Raw genomic sequence first — 26,490 nt, forward strand, 5'->3', positions numbered from 1 at the left:
AGGTTTACTTCAAAATGTTGTATGTTGAGGATGTAAAATTTGAATTAGTAATATTATTTAATTTCCACCAAGCTAACAGTGTTTCTTACTAGTTTAACTAATGAATGGAGAATGTGATTAAACCCTCCCACAAAATTATTATTATATTTTACTTAAGCCATTACACTGCTGAGGTTGGGTCCATTTGAGTAAGTACTGTAAATGATTTTGTATAAAATAATGAAAAACAGTTGGTGTGCTGAGCCCTCCATGTTGTTTTGGGCTTTGTAAGGTTGATAACTTTATTGTTGGTGGCTTATTTGTCCGACAAAATGTTGTAATTTACCGTCTAAGGATATAAACCAGTCTTTAGTTGGTTGGATGGGTAACATGGAAAATAGTTTGTACATTTAAGGAAGTATTTTCATTGTTATAGTTGCTGCTCTGCCTGCAAATGAAAGTGGTATTGTAACCACTGTTCCAAATAATTTTGTATTGATTGTAGAAGAGGTATGAAATGATGATTAAGCAGTTCTGACAACCTGGGGGAAGATTTAATCTCCAGGTATATAATATGGTTTGTGATAAATATGGTTTGGGGCGTCTCATGAACTCTGGCTTTGTAATTTATGATCATTTTATGGTTTTGTGTACTTTTGGACTTTGATATCCTGGTTCCAGTTCTGTTTTGAATTGTTGTCCCTGTTGTATTGTGGTTGCTCTCTTCCTGTTGTCTACTGTTAAACTCACTTCCTGTTGCTGTGTTCATCACCGTTTTGCTTGAGTATTGTTAGTCATTATGTTAGGTTGATTTCTGTTTTGTGGAAGTCTGATCTGTTCCTCTAATCAGATTCATCTCAGTTGTATCTGTCCTCAATTTGCATATCTGTGATCATAATTGCCAGCATTTATTGCCACTCTCTCTTTTGTCAAATTCTTTGTGGGAGGGGAAGTTGTTGTTTTTTTTCTTGTTACCAGTCCCAGGATGCACTGTAGTTTACCTGGTCCCAGCATTTCTGAAGCTTCCACTGGTTTTTGCCATCCAGCTAAACTCAAGGAGTCAATGAAAACATTTTAAGGTAGAATCGAATTGAACTGGATGAGATGCACATAAAATGACTGGATTGTAAAATAGTTTTATTCAAAAGAATAAAAGTGGACCAAATTAATTTCCAGAAAACTTTTTTAGACTCGTAAGCAATACAGTGTATTCTCAGTATAGAAGACATAAATCTAACAGACAGCATAGCTATGACAAAAAATATGTTGAGAGCAGATCAGGGAGGACCCATATGATACATATTGTGTTTCCCATGGTAACATAGTACAGAAACAAACAGACAAACAAAAAAAAAAAACTAAGAACAGTTTCAGGAAAAATATCAGTTTGGGGTTTATCTTCAGAATATAAAACAAACAGTGACAATGAAAAGTCCAAAAGAGCTCAGGTTCTTGAGAGACTCCCATTTTTCTTCCATCTTTACATAACAGCACAGTAGTATTGCTTAGAATGTGAAGGACGTTTTTATATCAAATGTAATGCCCTTTCTTGGTCAACTGTTAATGGTTGGCAGATTTCTGACAGGGTTATGTCCAGTTTGTCATAGTGACATATATGGAGAATCAATCATCACCCACAGGAAGTTAAAAAAAAGCAGAACAAACAAAAATACATTATTTTTTTCTAAAATCTAGAGGTTCTATAACCCTCAGCAGCAGCTTTACAAACATCCAGCCTGCAGGTGGCAACCAACCCCACAAAGGTAAATATTAATGTGACCAAAATATGAAATGTAAACTGAAATAATAAGAATACAAGCAGCACCCATCTGTCCATCGATACCAACAGCTCCATCTTCTAACTTATCCACTTCAGGTCACTGTGCTGATTAGGATTTACAAGAATGTGTAGCTCATATTCAGTACAGCCTCTGTATGGCTGGGAAAATACTGCCATCTACTGGTTAAACTGTAGCTGTGTATGAAACTGATGTATGAAGTTTAAGTATAGCAAAACTGTCTGTTCAGACACAGATAACATCATCTCTACATAATCAGACAGGAAGTGTTTTTCTGTATTTACCGCCTTGTTCATTTCTGCCAACTCCGCATGCTTGTTCAGTACTATTAGTTATATTATTCCACAAGGAATGGCTCTTTGCCAATAACCATGAGTCAGTCAGGCGTTAGCAATAACACCTGACCGACTAAATGACATTAAAATTCAAATCAGACTGTTTGGTGTCACAATTGTGATCAGTCACTAAATCTAATCTGTCACTATGTTTGGATTGTATTTGGATAATTTACATAAAATATTTCAATATAATCAGAGGTGAATTGGAGCCGTGAGTCCTGCAGAAACTTTTCCCAGGACACGAGTTGGGAATGATGCCACACCTACGTTACAATTCAACAAAACAGCAAGATTTGCTATTTATTTTGGTGCCAACTACCATTAGCTTTGTGAACAAATGTATATAAAAAAATTAAATAACATGTTCATAAATAGAGGTTGCACAGAAATTAGGATGCACTTCTTACAGGCAGAACTTGTATAAAGTGCAAATAAAGGATTTACATTGGCCGTCTCTACATCACTACATCCCCCAGCAGCCACCTTGGATATTTAAAGTCACTGCTGCTCGGGAAGCCTCAACGTTCCCGTTGGAATTCTGACTCCAGGGGGCGCTCTTGTTGTGGGAAACTGACATGTTTGCACCAAAAATGTTGGATACTATGGAGAGAACCTGACGGCACCTTGCCATGAATGTCACTGGTGAGTGAAACAGGACGCAGTTCATCACCCTAATGTAGACAATAGAATGTGCTATTTTAGAGGTTTGTAAAGTTAATTGTTTTTTAAACAGACATGGGATTAACACCTGATTGGAGTTTGTATCTGTACAATCTTATATATAAATGACTGGGATCTGTATGTGGCACCACTTCAAACCAGTCTGGATTGCTAAACCTTGTTAAACCCGTGACTCTTCCCAGGCTGGATGTTGCGATCCTTGTTGGCTATTAAATCCCCCTAGATTACAGAAAACTCTGCCAGATAACTCAGGATTACTTAATCTCAAACCATTTTTAAATCCTTTAAAAAATCGGTTTTGTTTGACAATTTTTTGATGTAATTGATTTAGTTTTTGTTTTTTTTCCTGATGCACTTTGGGACTTTTTGTACCTTTTTAAGTCTTTCATGTAACTGTATCATAAGTACTAAATAAAACCCAGCATGCTGCAGTCATGTGTTAATCTTCAACATGTTGGAGATGAAGATGGAGCTTTGAAGTTTCCATCTCTTGATGTTGAGGAAGGAATGACAGCTGAGAGAACAAACTGGCTGGGCTTCCAGGAGTTAGATGTTACGTATAATGTTTGGGTTAGTAAAGAAAACCTACGGAGCCAATGCTGCTGTCCTCACAGTTACTTGCATCTAGAACCTGGACCAAATAAGAGTTCCAGACCTACGCTGGTGATAGAGGGTGTAAGTTGTGGCAGTTTACAGAAAATTGCTGGAGTGTCCAACAGTCATCCTAAACAGTGGATGAAAGCCAGCAGACAGAACATACCCCGTATGGATCATCCCCCAAAAAATATTTGAGATTCCATCAAGACAAATTTGGCCTTGGTCATAAAATAACTGCTACCAACTCACCACCAGTTTTCTGCTGGACTGCATGGAAGAAACAACCAACACTGGCTATTTCTTCCTGTGGTCAGCATTGGGTGACGTTATGACAAACCGGGCAAAGACAATGTTTTTACCCCAATATATATTTCATTTTGCTTTTCTGACACTCTTAAATGTTTCAGATCATCACAAAAATTTAAATTTTGGATCAAGAGGATGAGCAAAAACAAACACCAATGTAGGTCAGAGTTCATGGTTCAACAGAATTAGAGAGACTGAACAAAAATAGCCTCCACCGGAGAGTTCAAAGGTCAGAACAACTGCTGATCCACAAGAACATGAAGGTCCAGAAAACATCTGGATGAAACCCAAGACTTTGTGGAAAATATTTTCTGAACTGATGAGACAAAAGTGGAACTTTTTGGAAGGTGTGAATCCAGTTACATCTGATGTAAAACTAACAGCATTTCAGATTAAGAATATTGTAATGGCAGTTAAACGCAGTAGGGGCAGTCCAAAGAATCTGGAACTGGCCTGATTCCTCAAGACCTGGATGACTCTCCGTAATTGATAGAATCAAGACTTTTAAGCTCTAATCCCACAGGAAAAATATCCAGTTATCAGTATGGGACCATAAACCCAAGCAGCCAAAAAATGATCCAAAGTAGTGAAGCAAGACAACCTCAGAAAGACATTGGGAAAATAAAAAAGATAGAAGTTTTGGGGCGGCCTAGCCAAAGTCTGACCCCTTAAATCCAAGTCAGATTCTGTAGTATGATTTTAAACATTTCAACATGGCTGAATGAAAATATTTCTGCAAAGTAGAGAGGGCTGCTATTCCTCAGTGGTGATGTTGAAGACTTGTTACTGGTTATCACAAACACTTGAAGTTGATTCTGCTAAGGGTGGAACAAGAAGTCATTAGATTTAGAACCGGACCCATTACTTCTCCACATGGGTCCAGGTTCAGTCATAAAGGAATTTCTTTCCTTTATGACTGAAATCTACATTTAAAACAGCCTTTTGAATTTACTCAGATTATCTGTGTCCAACATATTTTTATAATGATCTGAAACTTTTAATTGAGACAAAAAAAAAAAAAGCAAAAACAGAAGAAATGTCTAACTGACTGCCAGGCCTCTGCTTCATAATCAAAACTGTAAAACTAGAATCAGGTCAGTGAGGGGTGGTGGGTGCACTGGTCACTGATCATGACTATAAAGCATGTTGTGGACAGCAACATGGATGGGATAAAATGCAAGTCTACTGAAATATTCTCACTTCTGAGCAACGTAAAAAGTCCCGTTTTTGTGCGCATGACCCACTGCAGCCTGACAGTGCTGCTGCAGAATCACCTCCAGTGTTTTGTCTCTGAGGAGATGTGTGGATTTGTGCAGATGCTCTTTAGATCTTGCTGATGGGGCAGCCAAAGGTTCCGTCCTGGTCAGTGCAGAAGCAGAAACTGAGGCCAGCTTACTCACAGTGTCTACCTTGGTGGATCGGTCCATGTGGTCAGGGAGCCGGACCACAGAGGAGGCCTTAAGAATCAGCAGCAGGTTTCAACAAACAAAGTGACTTTTTTCCCGAGGAGGTAGCCCTTCATGCTGCAGTGGCCCAAAGGGGATCTGATCAACTGCTTCCAAACTGTAGATGTGGGGGCTTGCAACAGTCAAGGTGTCTGAGTTTTTCCCGGATGGTAACTGGATCTACTCCGGACCTGCGGTCCAGCCTGTCCTCAAAAACGTTAAACTCACATGGCGCAGTGAGGATTGGTCACGCTGCTTTTGTTAATAATAATAATAATAATAATAATAATAAAATGAAAGTGCTCTGCTACACCAGGAGAAAGAAGTGAGGTTATTATTTAAAGTTGGCTGCAATTTCATCATACAGTCGAGTCAGGTGCGTCCATGTGACGTCTGAGCGGTTCTGACCGGTGGAAGAACAGCAGAGGAGTGGAGAGGACAGAGCGGGGTCTGATGTCAGTTTTCAGCCAGTGACAGGGCCAGAGCCGCCTGAAGCGCTGCCTCTTCATCAATGCTGTAATCCTGATGAAGGAAACAGACAACAGCTGCTGCTAGGAACTTTTCTCAACATGAAACACTTTGTGTCATTCCGAAAACTAAAAGACGGAGGATTTCTGCCAAGGACTCCCACAAAGACAGAAATGTTGATTACACAACATAAATCTGTAATGGTGTTTAAGAGCAACAACTGGATGAACATGTTTGAATGTCGTATGGACAGATCAAGTCTGTTAACTACCGGGGGGCGATACCGACTTTGAATTTTATCCAGAGACTTTGTGGTCTCTATTGTGATAACGATAACAATTATGATAATTAAAAAATACTATTATGTCTTTCTTAGATACATTTTTGGCACAGCCTGCATAGCTCCACAAACAAAAATGCTGTTCTTGAAAAATATTCCTCTTCAGGAGACTGCTTACTGATGACAGTGAGATTTATATCACTAAATTACACACAGCAGCTGAATTTAATCAAACTTTAGAATTTACTGATATTTATTGATACACTTGTGGAACAAACAGTGGAGAAAAAAAGTAACATTTTTGTTTTTGTTTTTTTTAATTTAACACCAATAATTGGAATTTATCAAGACAACGACAAATGAAAATTCCAATCATGATGAGAAATTTTTTAGGATAAGTAATAAACGATACCCAAACCTGCTGTTAACATCTTGTTAGCGATCGTGACTCACTGTAGTGTGTAGTTTCTCTCTGTCAGCATAGAAAGCATTTGTTTGACCGCTCTATTTGGACCAACCAATACTAAATCAGAACCACAGAAAAATTTCAGGGACTCAGTGAAGATTGGAGATGCAGAGTAGTAGATTTTCAGCCAAACCATAAAACCATAAATGTAAGCAGTACAAGTGTTAAGAGTTTTTTGTGGTGTTTTCTATAAAAATATTACAAATTGTGTAAGATTTCTTCAGGGGAGATAATAATTATGACGTTAACTGTAACTAATTTCATCACCAATTATGTTATTTTCTATAATATACTCATAGTCTACTGCAGTGTTTCTAAATTCTAATCCTCTGGGGCCACTGCCCTGCATATTTTAGATGTGTCTTTGTTGCAGGACACCAGATTCAAATGACTGCATGACCTCCTCCACATGTCATCAAGTGCTGCAGAACGGAACTAAAACATGCAGAAACAAAAATAAATATTACATTAGACAGGATTCTTTAACTGGACTTACAACAAAGGTGTCGTATGAGAACTTATGTCTGTGGAGAAGATGCTGCAGGAAGTTGGAGCTCTTGTAGGTGGGGTCTCCCCATGGCATGGCTGAACACACGGGGCACACCTGTAGGTGACAAAAACATGAGCGACCTCCGGTCAGCTTACTGGACCAGCTGATAGAAAGTTCACAGCAGCATAACGTCATTTGGTTGGAATGAATCGTCCAACTTCGTTTAATGTCCAACATTCCTAACAGATTAGAAGAATCGTCCTTTTTTTTTTTTACTTTTTTTTTTGATTCGGCGTCTAACTTCAAACAGCCAATCAAATCCCATCTAGAGTATCTCCTCACCACTTTGTTGGGATCATTGCGGTGGTTTTCCATACAGTGCTTCACCAGTTCCTGCTGGTCCAAGTTTCGGGCCCCACAGAACGGACATACAAATGTCGACCGGTTTGGAATATTGCTACGTGCCAAAAGATACAAATGCACACAAAAAAAAAACTGTCAAATTATTCCTTAGAAGAACAGATGATTCATGAACCATCAAATGAAACAAACTGTGTGAGAACACGTGTGTACCTTGGTATAGGTTGGGATGTGGGGACCACAGGGACAAACTTGGGACAGTTGGCTATCTGCTCTTGAACTTTGGAACACGAGGAAATGTGGGACCTCATCTTTACCAGAGACACCTGTCAACAGAACCGATATTGTTACCTGCATGTCTGAAATGATGAGATCAGCTTCATGTCAGTCAGAAGATGGATAACGAAACATCATCAGTAATTCATGTAGAGAGATGTAAGGATCAATGACAGGACTTCTTTAACATGGAGGAGTTATGCTGGACCTTTTTGCTGCAGCCTCTGCAGGGGGCTTTGAAGGAGGCCAACTGTTTCTCCACATTGGAGGAGCGCTCCACTTTTTTGGGGTCAAAGGGCACACGACAAAGAGGGCAGAGGGGCGAGGCCACCTGAAGACATGGCTGCAGACATTCCCCACAGAACCTAAAAGACAAAGTCAAGAGACATCAGCTCATGGACGTCACCCAGAGCTACTGTGCAGCTCTCTGGATTCACTCCTGTTGACATAGAATGATTTTACTGATGATCTCAGAGAAATGTGCATTATTAGATTTATTTTTATGCTATTTTCCCCTCATTTAGTAAACGATAGAATTAAACTGTCTTAAGATTCTTGTTTAATAACTAGACTCCTGTCGATTTCTGTCTGCCTGTAGAGATCAGAGCAACAAACTGTAATAGCAGAGTTATTAGAGAAACAAAAGAGAGAACAGAGAACCACTGAACTCAGAGACAGCTTCCTGTGACATACTAAATAAAAACTTCCATATTAACCATTTTATTTAAAAAGTGTTCGTCATCTATTTACTGATCTTATAAAAGATTGCCACAATCCACGTAAAATGTGGCAATTGTCTATCCTCACAAATAATAAGAAAGTCCAGATGGAAGGTGATGATGGTGTTTCAGGGGTCAAAGTTCAACACTGACAGCGATTACAAGAACAAATCTCTGCTGTTAGCTTCTACGTAGAAAGAACTGCAATACAGAGGTTATAAAATCATCTGTATCACAGTTAAATCCTGCAGCACAGCTTAATGCAAGAGCAAAAAACTGTCTGTGTTCTGTGACTATTGGTTTCATAAAAAAATATTTTAAACTTCAGTGACAAAAGCACATTATCAATAAATTTCGGTGACAGCATCATCCCCCCACAACAAGCAATCTGAAGATGATGAGATGAAGGAAACCCGAAACTACAGCCACAGTTCTGAACATCCAGTCCCAACGAGGAGCTTCTCTCATCTTCATGAAGGCAGAATTATTCTGAGCGAGCCGGAAAAATATCAAAAGAAGAATACTGACACATAAAACATGAAGCTATATTGGTGGCGACATGAATGCAGGAGACAATTTAAGGTGATTTGGTTCATTGTGTCTATGTAAGCTTATTCTTATTACTGCAGGTACAAAGACATATTGGGTATAGTAATACTATGGCAAAATGCATCCAATAAGGCATGTTAAATGAGGATACTTTACAATAATTCATATACAAAGCATCATATATGAATGAGGAGGTTTTTTCTATACCTTTTCTTGCTCCACAGACACAAATTATAGAAACAGAAACATAGTATTAATGCTAGCAAAGATGAATATGAATTAAATTAGGCTTATTTAATCAAAAGGGGGAAAAGGGCAGTAATAATAAAAACAACAACAACAACAGCAATAACACAAGAAGGATGAGAATATCAGACAAAATAAAAATAAAATGAGCAAAAAAACAATTATATTACACTGTTACAGCTAATATTTGGAAAAGATCATTGTTACCATGTGTAGATACGATGAAGAGGAGCAAACCTATATATTTATATTTATTGAGATGTACTTATTTATTAGTATTTTATTTATGTATTTGACTTACCTTCGAGAGTTGCTATTTTTAAACTTTGTTATGCTTTCTTTCTTTAAAAAAAAAAATCACAAAAAAAGAAATTTGGATTCTGAAAGAGTATTCTGATGCTAAATGAAAAGATGATAAAAATTCTAATCACAATATTGAAAGTAAAATCCTCCAAAATCCTGAGTTAAAATTAGCTCTGGAATAAAGCAGACAATAACGATGCTACTAATATCACCAATTAATAGCAACCACAATGACAGGCCAATTTACTTAAGTGGAGGCAGAATAACTTATTTTTAATCATAAGTGGTGACCAAACAGACCTGTCACAAGAACACGTTTATTCATTTGCTGGGCGATGAATAAACGATTGTTGTTTTGAGATCCTTTTAAAGTATTGTTATGGCATGTGTGTTTTATTATGCAAGGACACATTCTCAAAGATCAATAGACTTCTGATGAACATTTAGCACTGGAGCTGGGGGACATTTTAAATGACCAAAATAAAATAAAAAAGCAACAGAAACAATAAATAAAATTAATGACGAAGTCTCTATAAACAAAATTGTCTTTCAAAATAGGGCTGGTTGAAACCAAAGCAGCAGACTGAAGACTTTTGTTATCCAATTTTTGGTAGAAACAAAGAGAAAATAGAAATGAAAATGATTGAATTTGTTTTAATTTATCATGCGGTTAATTGATTTACTGCTTATTGCGACAGACCTAATGGTATCATGTCATTTCTTATTTCAAAGTAATTGAGCAGGTTTTTCCATGCAGAATCCCTAGTTTACAGGGACACGTTACGGCTTTATTTTGGTGAAAGTTAAACTCAGTAGAAGCTGTCTTCTGGTATTTTAATTGATGTTTTATTAAGCCATAATGTGAGTTAAAAAGATCAGAGTCACTTTAGTTTTTGTTTTTTTTCATTATTATTTTGGGGCTGCAAAGGTAAACTATCAGGTTGATGTTTCAGATTATTTTTTATTATTATTATTATTATTTTTAACCAGAGCTCATTGCTCAGTAAGAACAGTCAGGAGTCCCTGCTGTATTTGAGTGTTTGTCATCCTGTGCTCATCCCGGTTCTATCAGAACCTGGTCTGGGACTTTTTGAAGCCACATGATGAAATGTTTGGACCACAAACACACGGCGAGTAACCGTGGAAAGCGACATCTGGCCTCAGACAGTGAAATAAGAGCAGGGTACTTTACGTGTGTCCGCAGCTGGCGATGCTGACGGGTTTGTGGTAAACCTCTAAGCAGATGGGACAGGAGAACTGGCTCTCTACGCCCTCAGGGGGGGCTGCTAGCGGGCCGGGGCCGCTGCTGGTCTGCTGCTGCTGCTGCTGCTGCTGACGAAACTGGGTGCTCGCCGACACAAAGCTCCGAAACATCGCCATCATGGAGCCGCAGTTGTCGACAAAAGCCTCACCCGGGACTAACAGTTCAAACTAGGTAGTGCATATTCCGTACAGCGGATGGGGAAAAAAGGGTCCCTCTACTACGGCTTTTTCTAAAAAATAAAATAAATAAACGAGAGAAATGTCTCCTCTGTTGTTCAGCTTTACTTCCCCCTGGCTGGAGAAGACATGCCAGAGAAGTAAACATTGGAAGCAGCGCTCGCTGGCGACTGAAAGCACGACGCTGTGATGCTTGACCTCAATTAAATCCCTCGACCCATAAACGTGTGGATCGCAAGGAATGCTGCATCCAGATGGCTGTGAGATCAGCGCTGACGGCTCGACAGAAGCGCTAGCTCGCGAGGCTTCGCCGTGGCGCTCCGCGCGCTCAGCTTTCTGGAAGATGAAGTCCCGCGGATCATCTGCTAGCAGCAGGAGGTGGATCCGAGGAACTGCAATCCCACAGAGCAGTTCGCCCAGCAGAAACACCAGACAGAAAGCATCAGGGTCACTTCTGAGCTCCAGCCCATCCTTTGTCCAATATGTCCACTCTGTCTCATATAATAGTTTTAAATTACTGGCTCCAAACTAAGAGCATTATCCTCTGTTTCCAACTTTAGTCAATACAAATTGTAATCTCAAAGTACCAGATAAAACTGATATTTACAATTGTTGAAGGGCAGTATTGTGGAAAATTGACCTTTTTTTCCACAGTAATGTTTTACAGAAATGTGAATCTGCTGAGCTCCTTATACAAACTACTTCTCCGAGTGGAAAGTTGGTAAAAACGTTGTTGAAGGGTTAATAGAGGAGAGATGTTGTGCTGACTTTCTACTTCTGCTGTAATGGGACATAATGAAAAAGGTTCAAAGGGTAACAATATATTTATGAAGCTGTACCTGTTAGGCAAATAAGCTGTTTTATTTTGTTTCAAAACATCCCTCTGCCTTTACATTGACACACTAACAAACTAAAGGACCACATAATACAGAAAAAGAACAAACATGACACTGATTTAAATACTTTTTAAAAAGACATATCATGAAAATCATGGTTGTATATTAGCAGTGGATGCATGGAAAACAGGAGCATATGGTACTCCTTTATTTATACCCACCTCCTGCCTCACCCTGAAGTCCACTAGGTGGTGGTATTGCACCACGAGCTGGTTTACAATCTTGAGGAAAACTAATAAAAGAAGAAAGAGGAGAAGGTAGTAGGAGCTGTGGTGGTTTGTAAACATCCCATCTAAAACAGAACGGGCTGCTCTGAGCACTGGAGCTGCTCACGGCTCGTGTCCCGAGCTGGAAACACGTCCATCCGTGTTGCGATGTGTCAGGTGGAAGAAGAGTACCACGAGCAGCTGGAGCGCGTGGATACACCCAGGTAGGCGGTATAAACCTCCACGCGCCTGGAGAACACAGCACAGAAAATGCTGGTGTTTAAAGAAGTTGTTTGGCTTTTCAGTGACGCAGCAGAACTTTATGAAATGAGTAGAACGGAGCTGTAACCATTTAAAATAAAAGGACCAACAGGAAAGTTTCTGGCAGTGACACGAATGTGCCTCCAGATTGTTGTGATGACAACGATATATTTGTTCAAGGGCTGGAAAAAAGATATTTACCCCCTGTAGATTTCTTTTTGTTTAGATTTTTGTCATGTCTTTTTGTTCCTAAACGAAATAAGTATTGTTTATATTTTCTCAGGCCATCGTATCATTTAATTCAGGATCTCACAGTAACAAGCCATGTATGACTCAGTCTAACTGACTGCTAATCCACCTCATTTGCTTTTCCCGTGCCTCTTTAAATCTCTGTCTGATATATGACTTTCAGAAACTGTGACTGACATTACAAAGTGAATACAAAGACTAATGGTAAAAAGATGGATCATTTATTTTTTGTACTATCTGTTCCACTCTGTATGGTGTTTTAGTGTGTTTCTAAAACATTTTATTATGTAACTTCTTATGTTACCAAACAGTTTTTCTCTCCGTTGCTAGCGCTTCAAAAAAATGTGTCAAATGCAAAGAGGAGCTGGCAGCTGTGGTCATCAGAGCAGGAGATGCATACTGCAGGTAGGACATGACACTGATCAGAAGTCACTGCACACAGCAGCATCACTCAGCCACTGTAGCACTGTGAAAAGCAGATTTATAAAAGACTGAGAGTAAGTGATGCAGTTTGAGTCACTGCAAATGATTTAATCTGCAGCCATAATAATTAGGATCTATAAGACAGATATTGCTCGTATCAATGAGAAACGTTTTTGAAATTGTTGTGCTTCCTGCCTTTTTCTCTCATTCTGTTTGTGTCCCAGGAACTGTTTCAGAGAGAGCTTCATTCACAAGTTCAGAGCCATGCTGGGTAAGACCCGGGTCATCTTCCCTGGAGAGAAGGTGAGAAGGTCACTGACTCACTAACCAGTATAACTCCTATAAATACGCAACAACAGTGATGATGATGAAAGATATAGAAAATGTTCCCTAGTCATGCATAAAACTGTAAGGCCTCCTCTCACAACTGGAGGTACCAGCAGAACCGAGTCCATCCAAACTGAGCTGGAAACTCCATGTGTTCTGGCAGCTGCAGTGGTGAGTTCAGTGGAAGTCGTGACTCTTGAGCCTCTCCTCTGTCTGCAGGTGCTGCTGGCGGTCTCTGGGGGTCCTTCTTCCTGCTCAATGCTCAGCCAAGTCCAAGAGGTGTGAACGTGTCATTCAGGCTTTCCCCTCACACCGACCTGGGTTTGTCTCGGTGAAACCTGGTCGTATCGTAGCATCCGGCCGCTCTTCTCACTGTCCTGTCAGCGCAGGGGGTTTAGGCTCTGACTGGACTAGTTTATCATTATTATTCCAGGTTTGCATCGACATAAACCCAGCATTTTAGCGTCCCTGAAATGCTGTTTTCCAGAAACTAGTTCCAGAGTGAAAAAGTCGGCAAATGGTGTTTGCAGACAGATATCATCATGTATAGTTATCAGACAGTGCAGTGGAAAGGCCTGACCGCATGCATGAACCCGTCACTACACTGCAAAAACACTAAATCTTACCAAGAATCTTTATCTAGTTCTATTGCAAATATTTTAGTGTACTTGAAATAAGACAAAGTCAGTAACTTTTCAGCAAAACATACGGGGCTTGTTTTAAGTCAATAATTATTAAATATAGATTTTAAAAAAATAGTTCCACTGGGAGATTTCTTCACTTAAATCTTTTAAACATTTTTCCTGTTTTAGGTGAAAAACTGAAGTGTGTAACCGGTGTTCATGTCATGCTGTGTCTCCCTCTCAGGGTGTGAGTCAGAACGCTCATAAAAAGCTTCGCTTCCTCCCTGGGATCGTTTACATCGATGGTAAATGAAATAATTTCTGTAACTCCGGTTATTTCCTCTGGCTGAAGGAAATCTGTTAGACGCATCTTCTTTGGGGTGTGTGTGTGTGTGTGTGTGTGTGTGTGTGTGTGTGTTTTCAGAGGGTGGCGCTCTTGGCCAGCATAAAGAGATGAGACAAAAAACAACATCTGAGCTGTGTGACATGTTCAGGTCAACCAGTTTCCCCTTCTACATCCTTCCTTTGGAGCAGGTCAGTATGAGCGCAGAGACAGACCTGTTTCCACGGTTACAGATAGGCCTGTCACCATAACAAATTTTGCTGGACATTAAATTGCCCCTGTCGTTATTGCAATAAATGATGATATTGTTGTTAGGTGACCATTTTCAAGTAACATAATGGTAATAACTTAATAATGCAGGAACACTTTCTCAAAGATCAATCAACTTTAAATTCTAATGAACATTTAACACTGGAACTGGAGGACATTTTAAATATCCAAAATAAATAAACAAAACAACAGAAACAACAAATAGTCTCTTTCATTTCTGCGTTTTCATCCCTTCTTCCAGGTTCTGGATCTCCCTGGATCCGTCCTGACTCCCTCACCGCCGTCAGACCAGCCAGGCTCCGCCTACAAAGCAGCCGTGGATCTCTTCCTGCAGAGTGGCGGCAGTGGCAGCGATGGAAAGGCTGAGGAGCAGGAGTGTGTGTCGCCGCCTGCTGTTCAGGAGTCACACACACGGCTGCTGCAGCAGCTGATTGGCTCAGCTCAAACCCTGACGGCCAAACAAGACCTGCTGAACACACTCAGGTTGGATCACCTGGAATTCTTCTGGATTGTTCTTAAAATATGCATCAGCAAAGTGTAACATGTTAATTAAAATATTATCAGTGGCATGCAAAAAGAAAAAGAAAATCAATAAAAATACCCCCTGGACGCATTTCTATTAGCTACTGCGCAGATTAGCTGATGGTGCAGATTGTGCAGAAACTCCACGTTCTGTTCTCTGTCCTCCATTTATTGAAACATCAATCATCCTCATCAGTTTTCCCCCAAACTACTGTGGCCTGACTGACTGACTGACTTTCCTCCTGAAGGCAGCACCTGCTGGTGCACACGGCTCGGACCAGAGGCTACAGTAAGCTCATGCTGGGAGACAGCTGCACCAGACTGGCTGTGAAGCTGCTCACCAGTATCTCACTGGGCAGAGGAGCCCAGCTGGCCCAGGACACGGTGCGTACCGGAGCGTACTGGAGCAGACCGCCTATCTTGCTCCTATTGCACCACTTTAGATGGAACATATCAGATTTTTTTTTTTTTTTTTTTTCCAGGGCTTCTCTGACTGCAGATACGGTGATGTAATAGTAGTGAGACCCATGAGGGAATACTCAGCTAAAGAAATAGCTTACTACAATCACATGTTCAAGGTTCCATCCGTTGTCATTCCAAACCTGGACACAAAGGTGAGGCGCCGTCCGATCGCCGTCGCTCTCCTCTGTTTGGGACGGCTCTGTTTCTGCCCCGATTATCTGAGGCAGACATGTTCTTCCCTCCCAGACGGCAGACAAGGCCAGCATCCAGCGCCTGACCCAGAGCTTCGTCACCAAGCTGCAGGCTGACTTCCCCTCCACTGTCAGCACAATCTACCGGTCAGTCTGGACGGAGGTCCAGCATCACATCACTGTGAAAACACTAAATCTGCTCTAGTTTCTAGTTCACATATCTTCAAATAAAACAAAACTAACTTACAAGTAACTTTTCAGCAAAGTTTAGGAGGGTTTTTTTTCAAATCTGTAATTTACTAATATTTCACTCATAACGTTGGAAAACTGTCTTGTAACTAGAATTTTCTTAGCCAGTGTTATGAAATCACTGACTAAAACAAGGAGCTCTGAGGTTTGTACTTTTGGCAGTGAAGTGTGTGAAGAAGAGCAGAGAACGACAGGCAGCTCAGCTGAAACGTCTCATTTCTTAGAGAACACAAACGGAGCAACATCTGGACGGATTAAGGCAGCATCGCAGCTTGACCTTTTAACCTTTTGGGTTTTCAGGACCGGGGAGAAGCTGCAGACGGCAGGCGGGAGCTCCTCCTCCTCCTCCGCCGCCGAGGACGCCCAGCGGTGTGTGCTGTGTGTGTGTGGCCTGGACACTGCTGCCGGTGAGTCACAGCAGCAGCAGCATGTCTTCTGTTAGCACTGTAACTTTTTCCATCTTGCTCTGCAGAGCAGTGGCATGCTCAGACATTTTGGGGATCAGATGCTCACATGGAACCACTGACTGACTTCAGGCTCAGCTTGAACATCATGTCTATATCCCTTTTTACAAATCAATATCCATGCTGTCTGATGTAGATGTTTAATGTTCATACCAGAGAAAAGAAATCAACTCGAAACAGCTTTGAGGAAAAGGCAGAAGTAATGACATTAATGACACGTCCACAAGTACTCAGCCTTTGTTTAATACTTTGGCAGCAACTCCAGCTTCTTCCAGCAGATGGTTTCATTCCTCTCTGCGGTTCTTCTCCAGCTCCATCAGGTTGGATTCCAGGCTCAGTGACATCCACAGAGTGGTTCTGTAAATAAAAACGGAGGCTTTTGTTCCAAACGGATCCTTCCCTCACATTGTTTCTGATAGGAAGTGTGACGGGTTTCACTGATGCCGCTGGTCACCACTGGTCGAATGAAAATTTGTCTGTGTGTGTAATTATGAGCTTTGCCATATCTCATGGGCTTGACGTTACACACACCTCATTTCTGTGCATTCAGAGCCACGTAACAAGAAACGAAACGTTCATCTATAACTTGAGAACAATTCTGTCTCCAGGCTCCATACGGAGCTCTGGCTCTCCACTGCCCATCAGTGAAGTTTGTGTTTTCTCCTGATTTTCAGAAGAGGCTTCAGCGCTCCAGGCCACGCTGATTTCAGAGCAGCTCTCTCGGAGCTCAGGTGCGGTATCCCTTCAAGATCACCTTAGATGCTCTTACTGGTTGTAGAGCAGGTGTCATTTCTGGTGTTGTGTGTCTTCTGGGGAGCAGTTAGATCAGTCCTATGACTTTAATAGACCTTGTTTCCAACAGTTCCAGTGAAACCAGAACCACATTCTCCTGTTGGACAGTGTTGCTCCTCTGAGAGACCCTGTGGGGGGTCAGAAGGGGCTAGTGACTGCTGCAGGTCTTCGAGGTAAGAGTTGATTGTTATCTACTAAAATCTGACCACCAGGACAGGAGGAACCTTGGATGCAGAACCAGGTCTCTGTCCTGTTCTCTCAGCCTGTCCAGGTTGTTGAAGGACAGAAACGAGGCAGTTCACAACATTTTAGGAGCACCAGAACAAGCTCTGTGCTGCCCTCTTGTGGGCTCTTTGTCTTCCAGGCACCCTGAGGCCATTGAGCTGAGGAGCCTGCTGTGCTACAGCTGCAGACGGACTGTCGGAGACATGGTGAGTAACATGACGTTTAGAAATCTGATGGAAGTTCTGTTTGGTCCTCTTTGTCCCCTAATTGGTGAACCAAATGAGGATTGTACTTTTCCAAAGTTTCCCCCAGAAAACCTGCCAAGCCTGGTGGTGGAGGTGTTAGGGTCATTAAGTATTAAGAAATGTGAAGTTACAAAAATTTGGAAGTGAATAATAACATTAAGGGGACGGGGCAATTAATTCTCACCATCTAAAGCCCAATTGAAGGAGTCAACTATTATATACTATATGGTCTGAACTCATACAGCACATTTTCAGTCTTGTGTAGACTGATAGGCAACTTGGTGTTAAGTGCCTTGCCCAGGGGCACATTGACTACAACCTTCCAATAACAAGACGACTACACTACCCACTGAGCCACAGACATTACATAACTAGCTATAAGTTTAGCTTAATCCGTCTTTACTGTGACCATTACTGGTGTATCAAAGATCCCATTTAAAACAAACAAACGATGCTCAGCCTGGAGGCCCACCAGGCTTATAATACACTGGGAGGAAACCCTGCTTCTCTAGAATAACTAAAGATCCAGAAATGTGCTGGTCTGGTCTCTGGAGAATTTTCATGAAGTACCAGGATTTCCATAATGATACATTAATGTATATTCAAAAGTGTTTCAGTCTTTTTTCAGCCCATTTTCTTTTCTGTTTTCCTCACAGTCTTCAGTCGCTCATCTCCCTCAGTATGTCCTGTCAGAGGCTCAGAGGAGACAAAACCGGTGAGACATTCAGCCTTCACACTTGGTACAAGATGATCAAATGTCTTATCTGGCCTACTTTAATCCCACACTTCAGTCACTCATCAGCAATCAGGCAAACTGTTCAGTAATCAGACTGTTTGATTGAAAACTGCAGGAAACAAAAAATGTTTTCAGTCCTGAATCTGATTGAAAGGAATCAACAGTTTCTCAGGTTTCAGACAGTTTGTTCAAGAGCAGAGAAGCAGAGAAACTGAAGGTTTATTTCTGGTTCTGGGAACGCAGACTGTCCAGGTCTACATGGTTCATACCTGATAAACTGACTCAGTGAGTGTAGAGGAGTGGGGTCCTTTGGATACACAGAGATATAAACTCTGTGTCACCTACCACATTGTGTGCAACCACATCAGCATACATGTGGTTTGAGATGTTATAGCACTTTATAGTCTTAGTTAGTGGAGTCATATCGATTGAATAAGTGACCTGGGTATACACCCTTGAGAAACCCCAGATTTATATTTAACAATTGACTCAAAAATAATTCCTGCCAAATTGGATTTAAACCAGTTTAGCATCAGACAGCCTGAAACATTTTCCAGCCTATTAATCAGTACGTTGTGATCACTGAGATCCAGTAAGACCAAGACAGAAGATCTAGTTCTGGGTTAGTTTTATTGATGATCTGGTAAGTGGAACATTATTTCAGCTGGAGCACTAATGGAAGGGATTTACTTTAAATATTATAAAGTACACTTGTTGAATTAATAATCTTAACAAATAAATGAATATCCATCTGATCATTCTGCATAACAAGCTTAAAAATCTGTTTTTGAACTCTAAGACCTTCAGCCTACTTACTGGTGTAAAACATTACAGTTCTCACCTTCATCTTCTGCAGGTCTGCAATGAAAGAGCAGATCAGCGAGTTTCTGCTGGACGATGCTGATGAAAACCATTAGAGGGACAAGATGATCAAACATGCTTTAATATTTTATTTTTAACTTCTTGTAACTAGAATTTCTCAACATTTGTATCAATAAAGTAAATATCCTCTCTGAAATCAGCCTGTTTCCTAACTGCACTGCCTTGAATCACTTAACTTTAGATGAAGTAGTACACCATGGTTTTACACCCATTTAACTTTTTTATATGTTGTCTCATTAAACCATAAACATGTGATTTCTACCTGAAATTATTCATTCACCCAGCAGACTTGATTCTTTTCACTGAATTGAAAGGATTGATCGGAAACTGAATTACTCAAAGGCTAAGGTACCAATTTAAGAAAAAAAAAGTTTAATTAAACAAAATGCCATTTCTACACCCTTTAGAAGGGAAAATTACATTATATTATATCCATCAGCCTAACAGCAAATTCACTGATTTATCTTTGGCAATTGGCTCAAAAGACTCTTTACAATCATCTAATATTCAGCTGACTCCAGATTCTCATCAGGACTCTGGCTGGGTCACTCAACACCAGAAGCATGTCAATGAAATCACGAGTTTATTTTCACCTTAACTCAGTTAGTCAGATATCAGTTTTAGCTTAACTGAAGGAAATCTAACTTTAAGGGGGGAAAAAATCTGCTCTTTAACAAGCAACATAAAAGCAGTCTTGGATCATTTGGTGATTTTGCAGATATTCTAAAATAAATAAAGATACCTCCAGAGTTCAAGTCAGAACCATCTCAAGGTCAGGTATTTCCATATTCTCTGGAAGAGCCTGACAGAAGTGGAATTTAACCCACAAGGGATTTTTTTAAAGACCCATTTCACTTATTAGACAAAAAAATAAGAAAAACATGGGAGAAAAATCACACAAGGTGCATTTTTTTATTGAGTAGATATTAGAAACTTTAGGTCTGCAACAAATCCCACACAAACATACAAGTATTTACAGGTTATTAGTTCACAGAGGGCATCAATGTGTTTCTATGGAGGCTCTACATGTTGCTGATGTTAGCAGCTGGCAGAGTGGATTTGTCCAGGTCATCGAAGTACGGATGGGTCAGTGCCTCCCGGGCAGAGATCCTCTTTGGTGGATTGTAGATCAACATTTTCTGTTAGAGGACATGGAGAGCAACATTAGGATTCAGGTAGATGAGGACAGCAGTTACTTCACTATGGACTTTGGCTTTATGTTCATTCCTCTCCCTAAACAAGTTTTTTCTTCTGTTTTTAACTGAATTCATGTTCTAACTGAACTTTGTACCACATGAACAATGTTCAAGCACTCACATGAGTGCAAATTAGCCATGTTAGTCATGCTAACACAGCTAAACTGCTGTAAACATTTGATTGTCCAGTTAACAACCAGACTGACCAATTCGGCCTGTCACAATAACAGATTTTGCTGGATGATATATTACGGTATCCCAAAACTTATCGCGATAAACGATAATATTGCTGCTTTGAGACAATTTTCAAGGAATGTAGTGCTAAAGGCTTAATAATGCAAGAACATATTGTCAAAGATCAATTAACTTTAAATTCTAATGAACATTTAACACTGGAAAACATTTTAAATATCCAAAATAAATAAAAGAACAGAAACAATAAGTACAATGAACTATGAAGCCTCTAAATAAAATTATCCTTCAAAGAACAAGTCTAGTTGAGACCAAAGCACCAGACTCAAGACTTATCTAGTTTTTGGTAGAAGAGAGAAAAACAATAAATTGAGTTTGTTAATTTATTATGCGTTTAATTGATTTATTGAGACAGACCTATGAGCAAATACACTGTCAGTGTCTGCAGACATGCTACTCTGAACTGGTGAGAGTGCAATAGAGCCCTTCACTGTGTGCAATTATTAGGCAACTAATGTTTAGGCATTATATTTTCTAAATTGCACAGAAAACCTGAATCAGTTTGAACAGGAAACTGATCAGGACTGGTTTGTTTGATAAGTAAGATGAAACTGGAGTGGATGAATCTGTATGACTGGATTGAACCGACTGTATAAATTCTCATTATTTCTGTTAAGTGCATTGAGATGATACTTGTTATTCTGCACTATAACTTACAACTGAATTGAAAATGAAATCAAGTATCATCCAAGAGGAAACAGAAGATGTGTTTATCAGAAGAAGCTCTCAAAACAACTCTGATATCATTGAATCAGTGATGAACATCTCTAACTGCAGCTCGGCTTGTATTTCACTTCAACTGTCCACGATGTGTGTCACACAAAAAGCATTGAAATCATTTATCATACTCTCATTTTTTTAGAGGGAACAAGTTGAAATTTGAACAGGAGTGTGTGCAGAGTGTGTGTGTGTGTAGAGGATCCTTCCATTTAGGGAAAGTGCTTTTGTAGTCAGGCAGGTTCTCCACATCAGGCCAAACATCGTTATTCGGAGTTCCCAGCGTTCTGAAAAGGAAATGCAACTAAAAATTGATCAATAATATCAAAGAGTCGTTCAGAATTTTACTCTAAAACACCAGCTGTCCAGCTGCTCATGTGAGTTGGCATTTTATTTGACCTGCAGTCATATCTAGGGCTTAAAAAGAACATCGGATTTATTTATTTTTCCATACAGAACCGATTTTCAGTTAATTTAAAAAATAAAAAATAAATAAATGTTAATAAATATAAACAAGTAAATCCAAATGGCAGAAAATAGTTTCAAAAAGTGGCTTGTTTCAGTCATCAGACCCTTTAAGAAGTTTTGTTTAATTATGAGGATATAGTCATAACACTGACTGGAAAAAAATAAATTTTACAAGAAAAAGGTGTTTTGACGTTTTTTGACTTCCTAAAATCAAACGTCAGAAGATGGTTAACATTGCTCATTTTAATTTTCTGCTATTATTTGTGTTGGAGTTCTTATAAAATTTCTACTTTAGTCTTCTAGTATTATGACTTCATGCTCTTAATTTTAAAACAAATAAATAAATCTCAGCCTGGTCCTAATATTTTGTCGTAGAGTTGACCTGAATTCAAAGTCCAAATAAATAGAAGCTGTAAAAACTAAAATCACTCAGAACTATGGGAACCAAGAAGAGCATTTGTGTGGGAGAAATTTTTTTTTTTAACCAAAATTAAATCCTCAAAAAGATACAAATTGAGTGAATCAATAAAATCAATTCAGCTCTAGTCATATCAGCCTGTTTGTTCAGTTTCCTTGTTGAATGACCTGAAGATCCTGAAGAGCTGGTCGATCTCAGAGTCTCCGTGGAAAAGAGGCTTCTTGGTGGCGAGTTCAGCGAAGATGGTTCCGGTGCTCCAAACATCCACAGGGGTGGAGTATCTGGGGGAGCCCAGCAGGACCTCTGGAGCCCGATACCAAAGGGTCACGACCTGGAAGCACACAGTTTACGATCAGAGAAAAACCTTCAGACAGGCAGAGTGGGTCCAGTGCGCTCGACGCGCCTCACCTCGTGGGTGTAGACCCTGACCGGTACGCCAAAGGCCCGGGCCAAGCCAAAGTCCGCCAGTTTGATCACACCCTTGTTGTCGATCAGGAGGTTCTGGGGTTTCAGGTCCCGGTGGAGAACCCGGCGACAGTGGCAGAAGTAGATTCCCTCCAGGATCTGGTAAAGGTAGCTCTGGGGAAAACCCGACATGGAGACGCAAACCATCAGGAAGACGAGTCACTGACAGCAGACTGCGGTCAGCCTGTTAGGACGTACCTTGACCAGCATGGGGTCCATGTACTGGTCAGATGGGATGGAGTCCAGGTACTTCTTCAGGTCCATGGACAAGAACTCAAAGATGAGATAGAGACGAGACTCCTGCATCAGGACGTCTAGGAGTCTGTACACACACACACACACACACAAAGTTGAACTTGGGTTTGAGCCAAACTTCAGCTCAGGAATCCTATTTGTTCTCATGTCAATAGAGAGATAATCAGGATAATTAAAAATCAACTTTTACACTTCTTTTAAACATAGGTTAAATAAAATAATACCTTTGAAGTTTAAATGTATTTTACTAAGGTATTCCTCACTAATATAACAGTTGTGTGCAGGCCTGTCACAATAAATTTAGCTGGATAATAAATTATTATTAGAATAATTCTATTACTAGAAATTAATTATTGAAATATTGCAACAAACTACAATATTGCAGTTGGAGCCCATTTTCATGTAGTATAATATTGATAGCATATTAATGCAAGAACACATCCTCAAATATCAATAAACTTTAAATTCTAATAAACATTTAACACTGGAAGACGTTTGAATATCAAAAATCAATAAACAACAGAAAATGAATTATGATGTCTCTGTAAACAAAGAAAATAGGCCCGTTAAGACCAAAGTAACAGACTTACTTATTGCATTTTTGGTAGAAAGAGAGAAAGTAAGGGGGAATCAAGCAAATGGAAATTACTGAGTTCATTTAAGTCAGGATTATTTCACTACTGATTTCAGTGGAATTTCAAACATTTTGCAGTGAAAGCAGAGCAGAGACCATCTGTGGCCCAGTGGAAAGTCTGCTCTGCTGATCTGAACCTAGAACTCAGTGTACCAATAAAGCAGCTTTTTTGCTGTGTATCAACCTCCTCTGATTCAGAGTCTGTTAAGCTGCATCATTAACCTTATGAAGAATCTGTAACAGATGCTGTAACTCAATTAACATTTGAGTGATGAATCAGAGCCATGTTGGCATCTATAGAGGTGACCCAGTGACATCGCCCCACATCGGTCACATCCTCCCTCCACCCCGTCCAGCTGCAGGCGGCGTACCGTACAACGTTGGGGTGTCTGAGCTCCTGCAGCAGAGACACCTCTCTGACAGCGGTGCTGGGAACTCCCTCCTCCTCGCTCTCCAGACGGATTTTCTTCATAGCCACAACTTGTCCTGTGGACTTATGTCTGCCCTTATACACCACCCCATAGGTCCCTGGAAAACAACCGATAAGAAACAGTCACACACAGGCCTCGTCTCTGATCCAAATTCAAATTCTATTGATCAAAACAAATCAATTATTGCTTTTCCCGACAAGATCTGATTGCATGTTCAAGGTGTCCCCCAGTAACTTGCTAAGCCTGGTTGTTTGGTGCTAGGGCAGTCATTCATCCAGCGGCCCATTGTGTTTTAGAGTTAAAATTCTTTTCTTTTAAATTGACAGGAAATTTGAAAATATCACTTGACAATTAGGTGTTACTGAAAGATTAGAAAATTAATACCTGAACACCAACTATAAAGTCTTAAAAAATGTAAACATTTTAAAAAGAATGGAAAAAATAAGCACCAGGCTTATAAAACACTGGGGGAAACGCTGCATTGAGATTTTATGAAGCATATAAATCCAGTCGGATGAATCAGATGGAAACACTTTGTGTCACTTGCACGAGGACAGTCATAATAAATCAAATAGTCGCATAATAAATTAAAACAGACAATTTCCATTTGTATGATATATTGCTTCTCTCTTTAATCTACATTTCTGCCAAAAATTAGATGACAAAAGTAATCAGTCTTTTATCTCAACTAGCCCTTTTTGTGAAGGACGACATTGTTTACAGAGACTTCATAATTCATCTTAATTGTCGTTTCTGTTTTATTTGAGATATTTAAATGTTTCAATCAAGTTTACTTGGACAATAGATTACAGCAATAAGGCAGATCAAAGTGCTTTACATAATAAAATGGCACCAAATTATCTCCAAAGTTAGCAAAAACACTCATTTGCTCCGTTATTAGCGGAACTGTGCCCACCACAATGTCTGCCAGTTTCACTGTGAAATGTTCTTGCATTATTATGCAACTATATTACTTGAAAATTGTCTCGAAACAATATTATCGTTTATCCCAATAATATCTAGGACAATTTATTGTCCAGCAAAATTTGTTAACATGACAGGTCTAGAAGCAACCTTCACAGAAAGTCCTTCTGATAAACCAGAGGGACTTTCTGCCTGACTTACCGACAGTGATTAGTGATTTAACACCAGATACAGTCCGACTGTCTCTAAGGACAGCAGTTACACTCTGACAAATGTAGACTTTTACTTTTGTTTTTTTAGAAAAATAAGACATGCATACAAACCTTCTCCAATCTTCTCTATTTTCACATAATCCTCCATCACTGCCTTGAAGAAATGGGAAAAATGTGTCATTTAGGCAAATACCAGTGATTTCAGCATGTCTCATCAGATACAAACCGTTTCAGTGGCTTAGATGTTTAAATTAACTCATCTGACCAGAACATTCACCATCGACTACAAACAAACATGTTCATCCATGCAGACATTTTTCACCTCCTTACCTACCGTTAGCTTACACAATGCTAAACTGTAACAAGAATATCCTTTCTCCGCTTTGAAAACCATTCTCGGACTTCTAATCTACTAATAACAAGTCCATGCCTAGCCTCCTGCTGATAAACAAGGCACTCACTCATTTGTAAATATGACAAAACGACGATAAATACCTAGTTTTGTAGCGTTTTGTCGAGCAGCTCTGTCTTCATTAACCGACCGTCGCTACTGGAATGCTGACAAACCCTTTTGAATAAACCGCAGTACGGGGACCGTTTAAAACGCACCAATGAGCTCACTCGATACATTTTAAAACTACCAATTAGAGAGTGGGATACTTGCTTGTTGGTTGAGCGGGAGACGACGCGCCGACGTAAGAGCGTAAGAACCAGTTTGACGAGGTGGAAGTGTTTACTGACTGAGATATTTATACTATTTAACAATGTTATCATTGAAAAACCTTATAAAGCTTACAAATCCGAATTACGAAGTCAACTTAAAACAAAGTGACAAAGCAGGTAATTTCTTTAGAAGGTTCGTAACAGTCTAGTAAATAGAGAACCCCAGCCACCCTGCTGGGAATCAATATTAAATGCTTATTTTGCCTGAATTCAACTTTGTGTTGTTTCTTGTAATGATATGGCATAAACTATATATTTTTTCTTTAATAAAATCTTGTCTTTCCACCAAATGTATATATTTAGATTTAAAACATCTCTACATTGAGAACAAACTTAAATTCCTGGTTTGTGTGCATTAATTTGTTCAATCAAACTGATTCTGGCTGAATTTGTAAGCACACTGCATTTGCATGAGGCCCTCTATGGATGAAGTGCAATCTATGGAATAGAATTATTTAATTATTTTTGTTTGCATGGCAGCAGCTTTGAATGAAAATGAATGAATGAAACTCACATGCACAATAGTAAGTCATCTGATCTACCACTTACTGTTAGCTGTGTTTACCTTTGTTCTGTTATATTTCAAATAGTAAATGCCTTATAAGTAGCTTATCTTTACATATTTTTGGTCCAAATATTACTTTAGGGATTAAGGTTTAGCTCAAAATGACTTTTACAATTACTATA

The 26,490-nt window shown here is 39.7% G+C and overlaps 3 protein-coding genes across 4 annotated transcripts; 1 reads left to right on the forward strand and 2 right to left on the reverse strand.

The window, feature by feature from the left end:
• Positions 1-1,095: 1,095 nt before the first annotated feature.
• LOC122842470 (E3 ubiquitin-protein ligase RNF166) lies at positions 1,096-11,859 on the reverse strand. 2 transcript variants are annotated; one of them, XM_044136381.1, is made up of 6 exons: positions 11,800-11,859; positions 7,694-7,850; positions 7,423-7,535; positions 7,192-7,306; positions 6,856-6,963; positions 1,096-5,667 (listed from the first exon to the last, which is right to left on the reverse strand). In XM_044136381.1, exons 3-6 carry the CDS (start codon positions 7,518-7,520, stop codon positions 5,602-5,604), a joined length of 387 nt encoding a protein of 128 aa, XP_043992316.1. In that variant the 5' UTR covers positions 7,521-7,535; positions 7,694-7,850; positions 11,800-11,859; the 3' UTR covers positions 1,096-5,601. The 2 variants fall into 2 exon arrangements, with proteins under 2 accessions (XP_043992316.1, XP_043992315.1); XM_044136380.1 differs by lacking the exon at positions 11,800-11,859 and adding an exon at positions 10,495-10,934.
• Positions 11,860-11,941: 82 nt separating this feature from the next.
• Positions 11,942-19,247, forward strand: ctu2 (cytosolic thiouridylase subunit 2 homolog (S. pombe)). Its single transcript, XM_044136379.1, has 16 exons — positions 11,942-12,068; positions 12,685-12,759; positions 13,002-13,080; positions 13,324-13,383; positions 13,972-14,032; positions 14,152-14,261; positions 14,582-14,823; positions 15,111-15,246; positions 15,345-15,476; positions 15,571-15,662; positions 16,065-16,171; positions 16,903-16,959; positions 17,091-17,193; positions 17,385-17,451; positions 18,147-18,205; positions 19,083-19,247. The coding sequence occupies exons 1-16, from the start codon at positions 12,013-12,015 to the stop codon at positions 19,141-19,143; spliced, it is 1,497 nt and encodes a 498-aa protein (XP_043992314.1). The 5' UTR covers positions 11,942-12,012; the 3' UTR covers positions 19,144-19,247.
• A 2,159-nt stretch (positions 19,248-21,406) lies between these two features.
• Positions 21,407-25,666, reverse strand: cdk1 (cyclin-dependent kinase 1). The gene is made up of 7 exons (XM_044136881.1): positions 25,576-25,666; positions 25,192-25,230; positions 23,885-24,041; positions 22,823-22,946; positions 22,568-22,738; positions 22,327-22,490; positions 21,407-21,560 (listed from the first exon to the last, which is right to left on the reverse strand). Exons 2-7 carry the CDS (start codon positions 25,226-25,228, stop codon positions 21,407-21,409), a joined length of 807 nt encoding a protein of 268 aa, XP_043992816.1. The 5' UTR covers positions 25,229-25,230; positions 25,576-25,666.
• Positions 25,667-26,490: the final 824 nt, after the last annotated feature.

This window comes from Gambusia affinis, linkage group LG13 (genome assembly GCF_019740435.1).
Source record: "Gambusia affinis linkage group LG13, SWU_Gaff_1.0, whole genome shotgun sequence".
Classification (NCBI taxonomy): Eukaryota; Metazoa; Chordata; class Actinopteri; order Cyprinodontiformes; family Poeciliidae; genus Gambusia; species Gambusia affinis.

What these genes read in the sequence shown, in the direction of transcription:
- cdk1 (XM_044136881.1), bottom strand. Translation starts at nt 25,228, where the DNA reads ATGGAGGATTATGTGAAAATAGAGAAGATTGGAGAAG. An exon ending in AATAGAGAAGATTGGAGAAG is followed by an intron (nt 24,042 to 25,191) that starts GTTTGTATGCAT and finishes GTTGTTTTCCAG; the next exon opens with GGACCTATGGGGTGGTGTAT. An exon ending in TCAGGGTCTACACCCACGAG is followed by an intron (nt 22,491 to 22,567) that starts GTGAGGCGCGTC and finishes GTGTGCTTCCAG; the next exon opens with GTCGTGACCCTTTGGTATCG.
- ctu2 (XM_044136379.1), top strand. Translation starts at nt 12,013, where the DNA reads ATGTGTCAGGTGGAAGAAGAGTACCACGAGCAGCTGGAGCGCGTGGAT. An exon ending in ACTGTCAGCACAATCTACCG is followed by an intron (nt 15,663 to 16,064) that starts GTCAGTCTGGAC and finishes TTGGGTTTTCAG; the next exon opens with GACCGGGGAGAAGCTGCAGA. An exon ending in TGGCCTGGACACTGCTGCCG is followed by an intron (nt 16,172 to 16,902) that starts GTGAGTCACAGC and finishes CCTGATTTTCAG; the next exon opens with AAGAGGCTTCAGCGCTCCAG.
- LOC122842470 (XM_044136380.1), bottom strand. Translation starts at nt 10,685, where the DNA reads ATGATGGCGATGTTTCGGAGCTTTGTGTCGGCGAGCACCCAGTTTCGT. An exon ending in ATCGCCAGCTGCGGACACAC is followed by an intron (nt 7,851 to 10,494) that starts GTAAAGTACCCT and finishes TTTGTCTTTTAG; the next exon opens with GTTCTGTGGGGAATGTCTGC. An exon ending in GCAGAGGCTGCAGCAAAAAG is followed by an intron (nt 7,536 to 7,693) that starts GTCCAGCATAAC and finishes TTCTGTTGACAG; the next exon opens with GTGTCTCTGGTAAAGATGAG.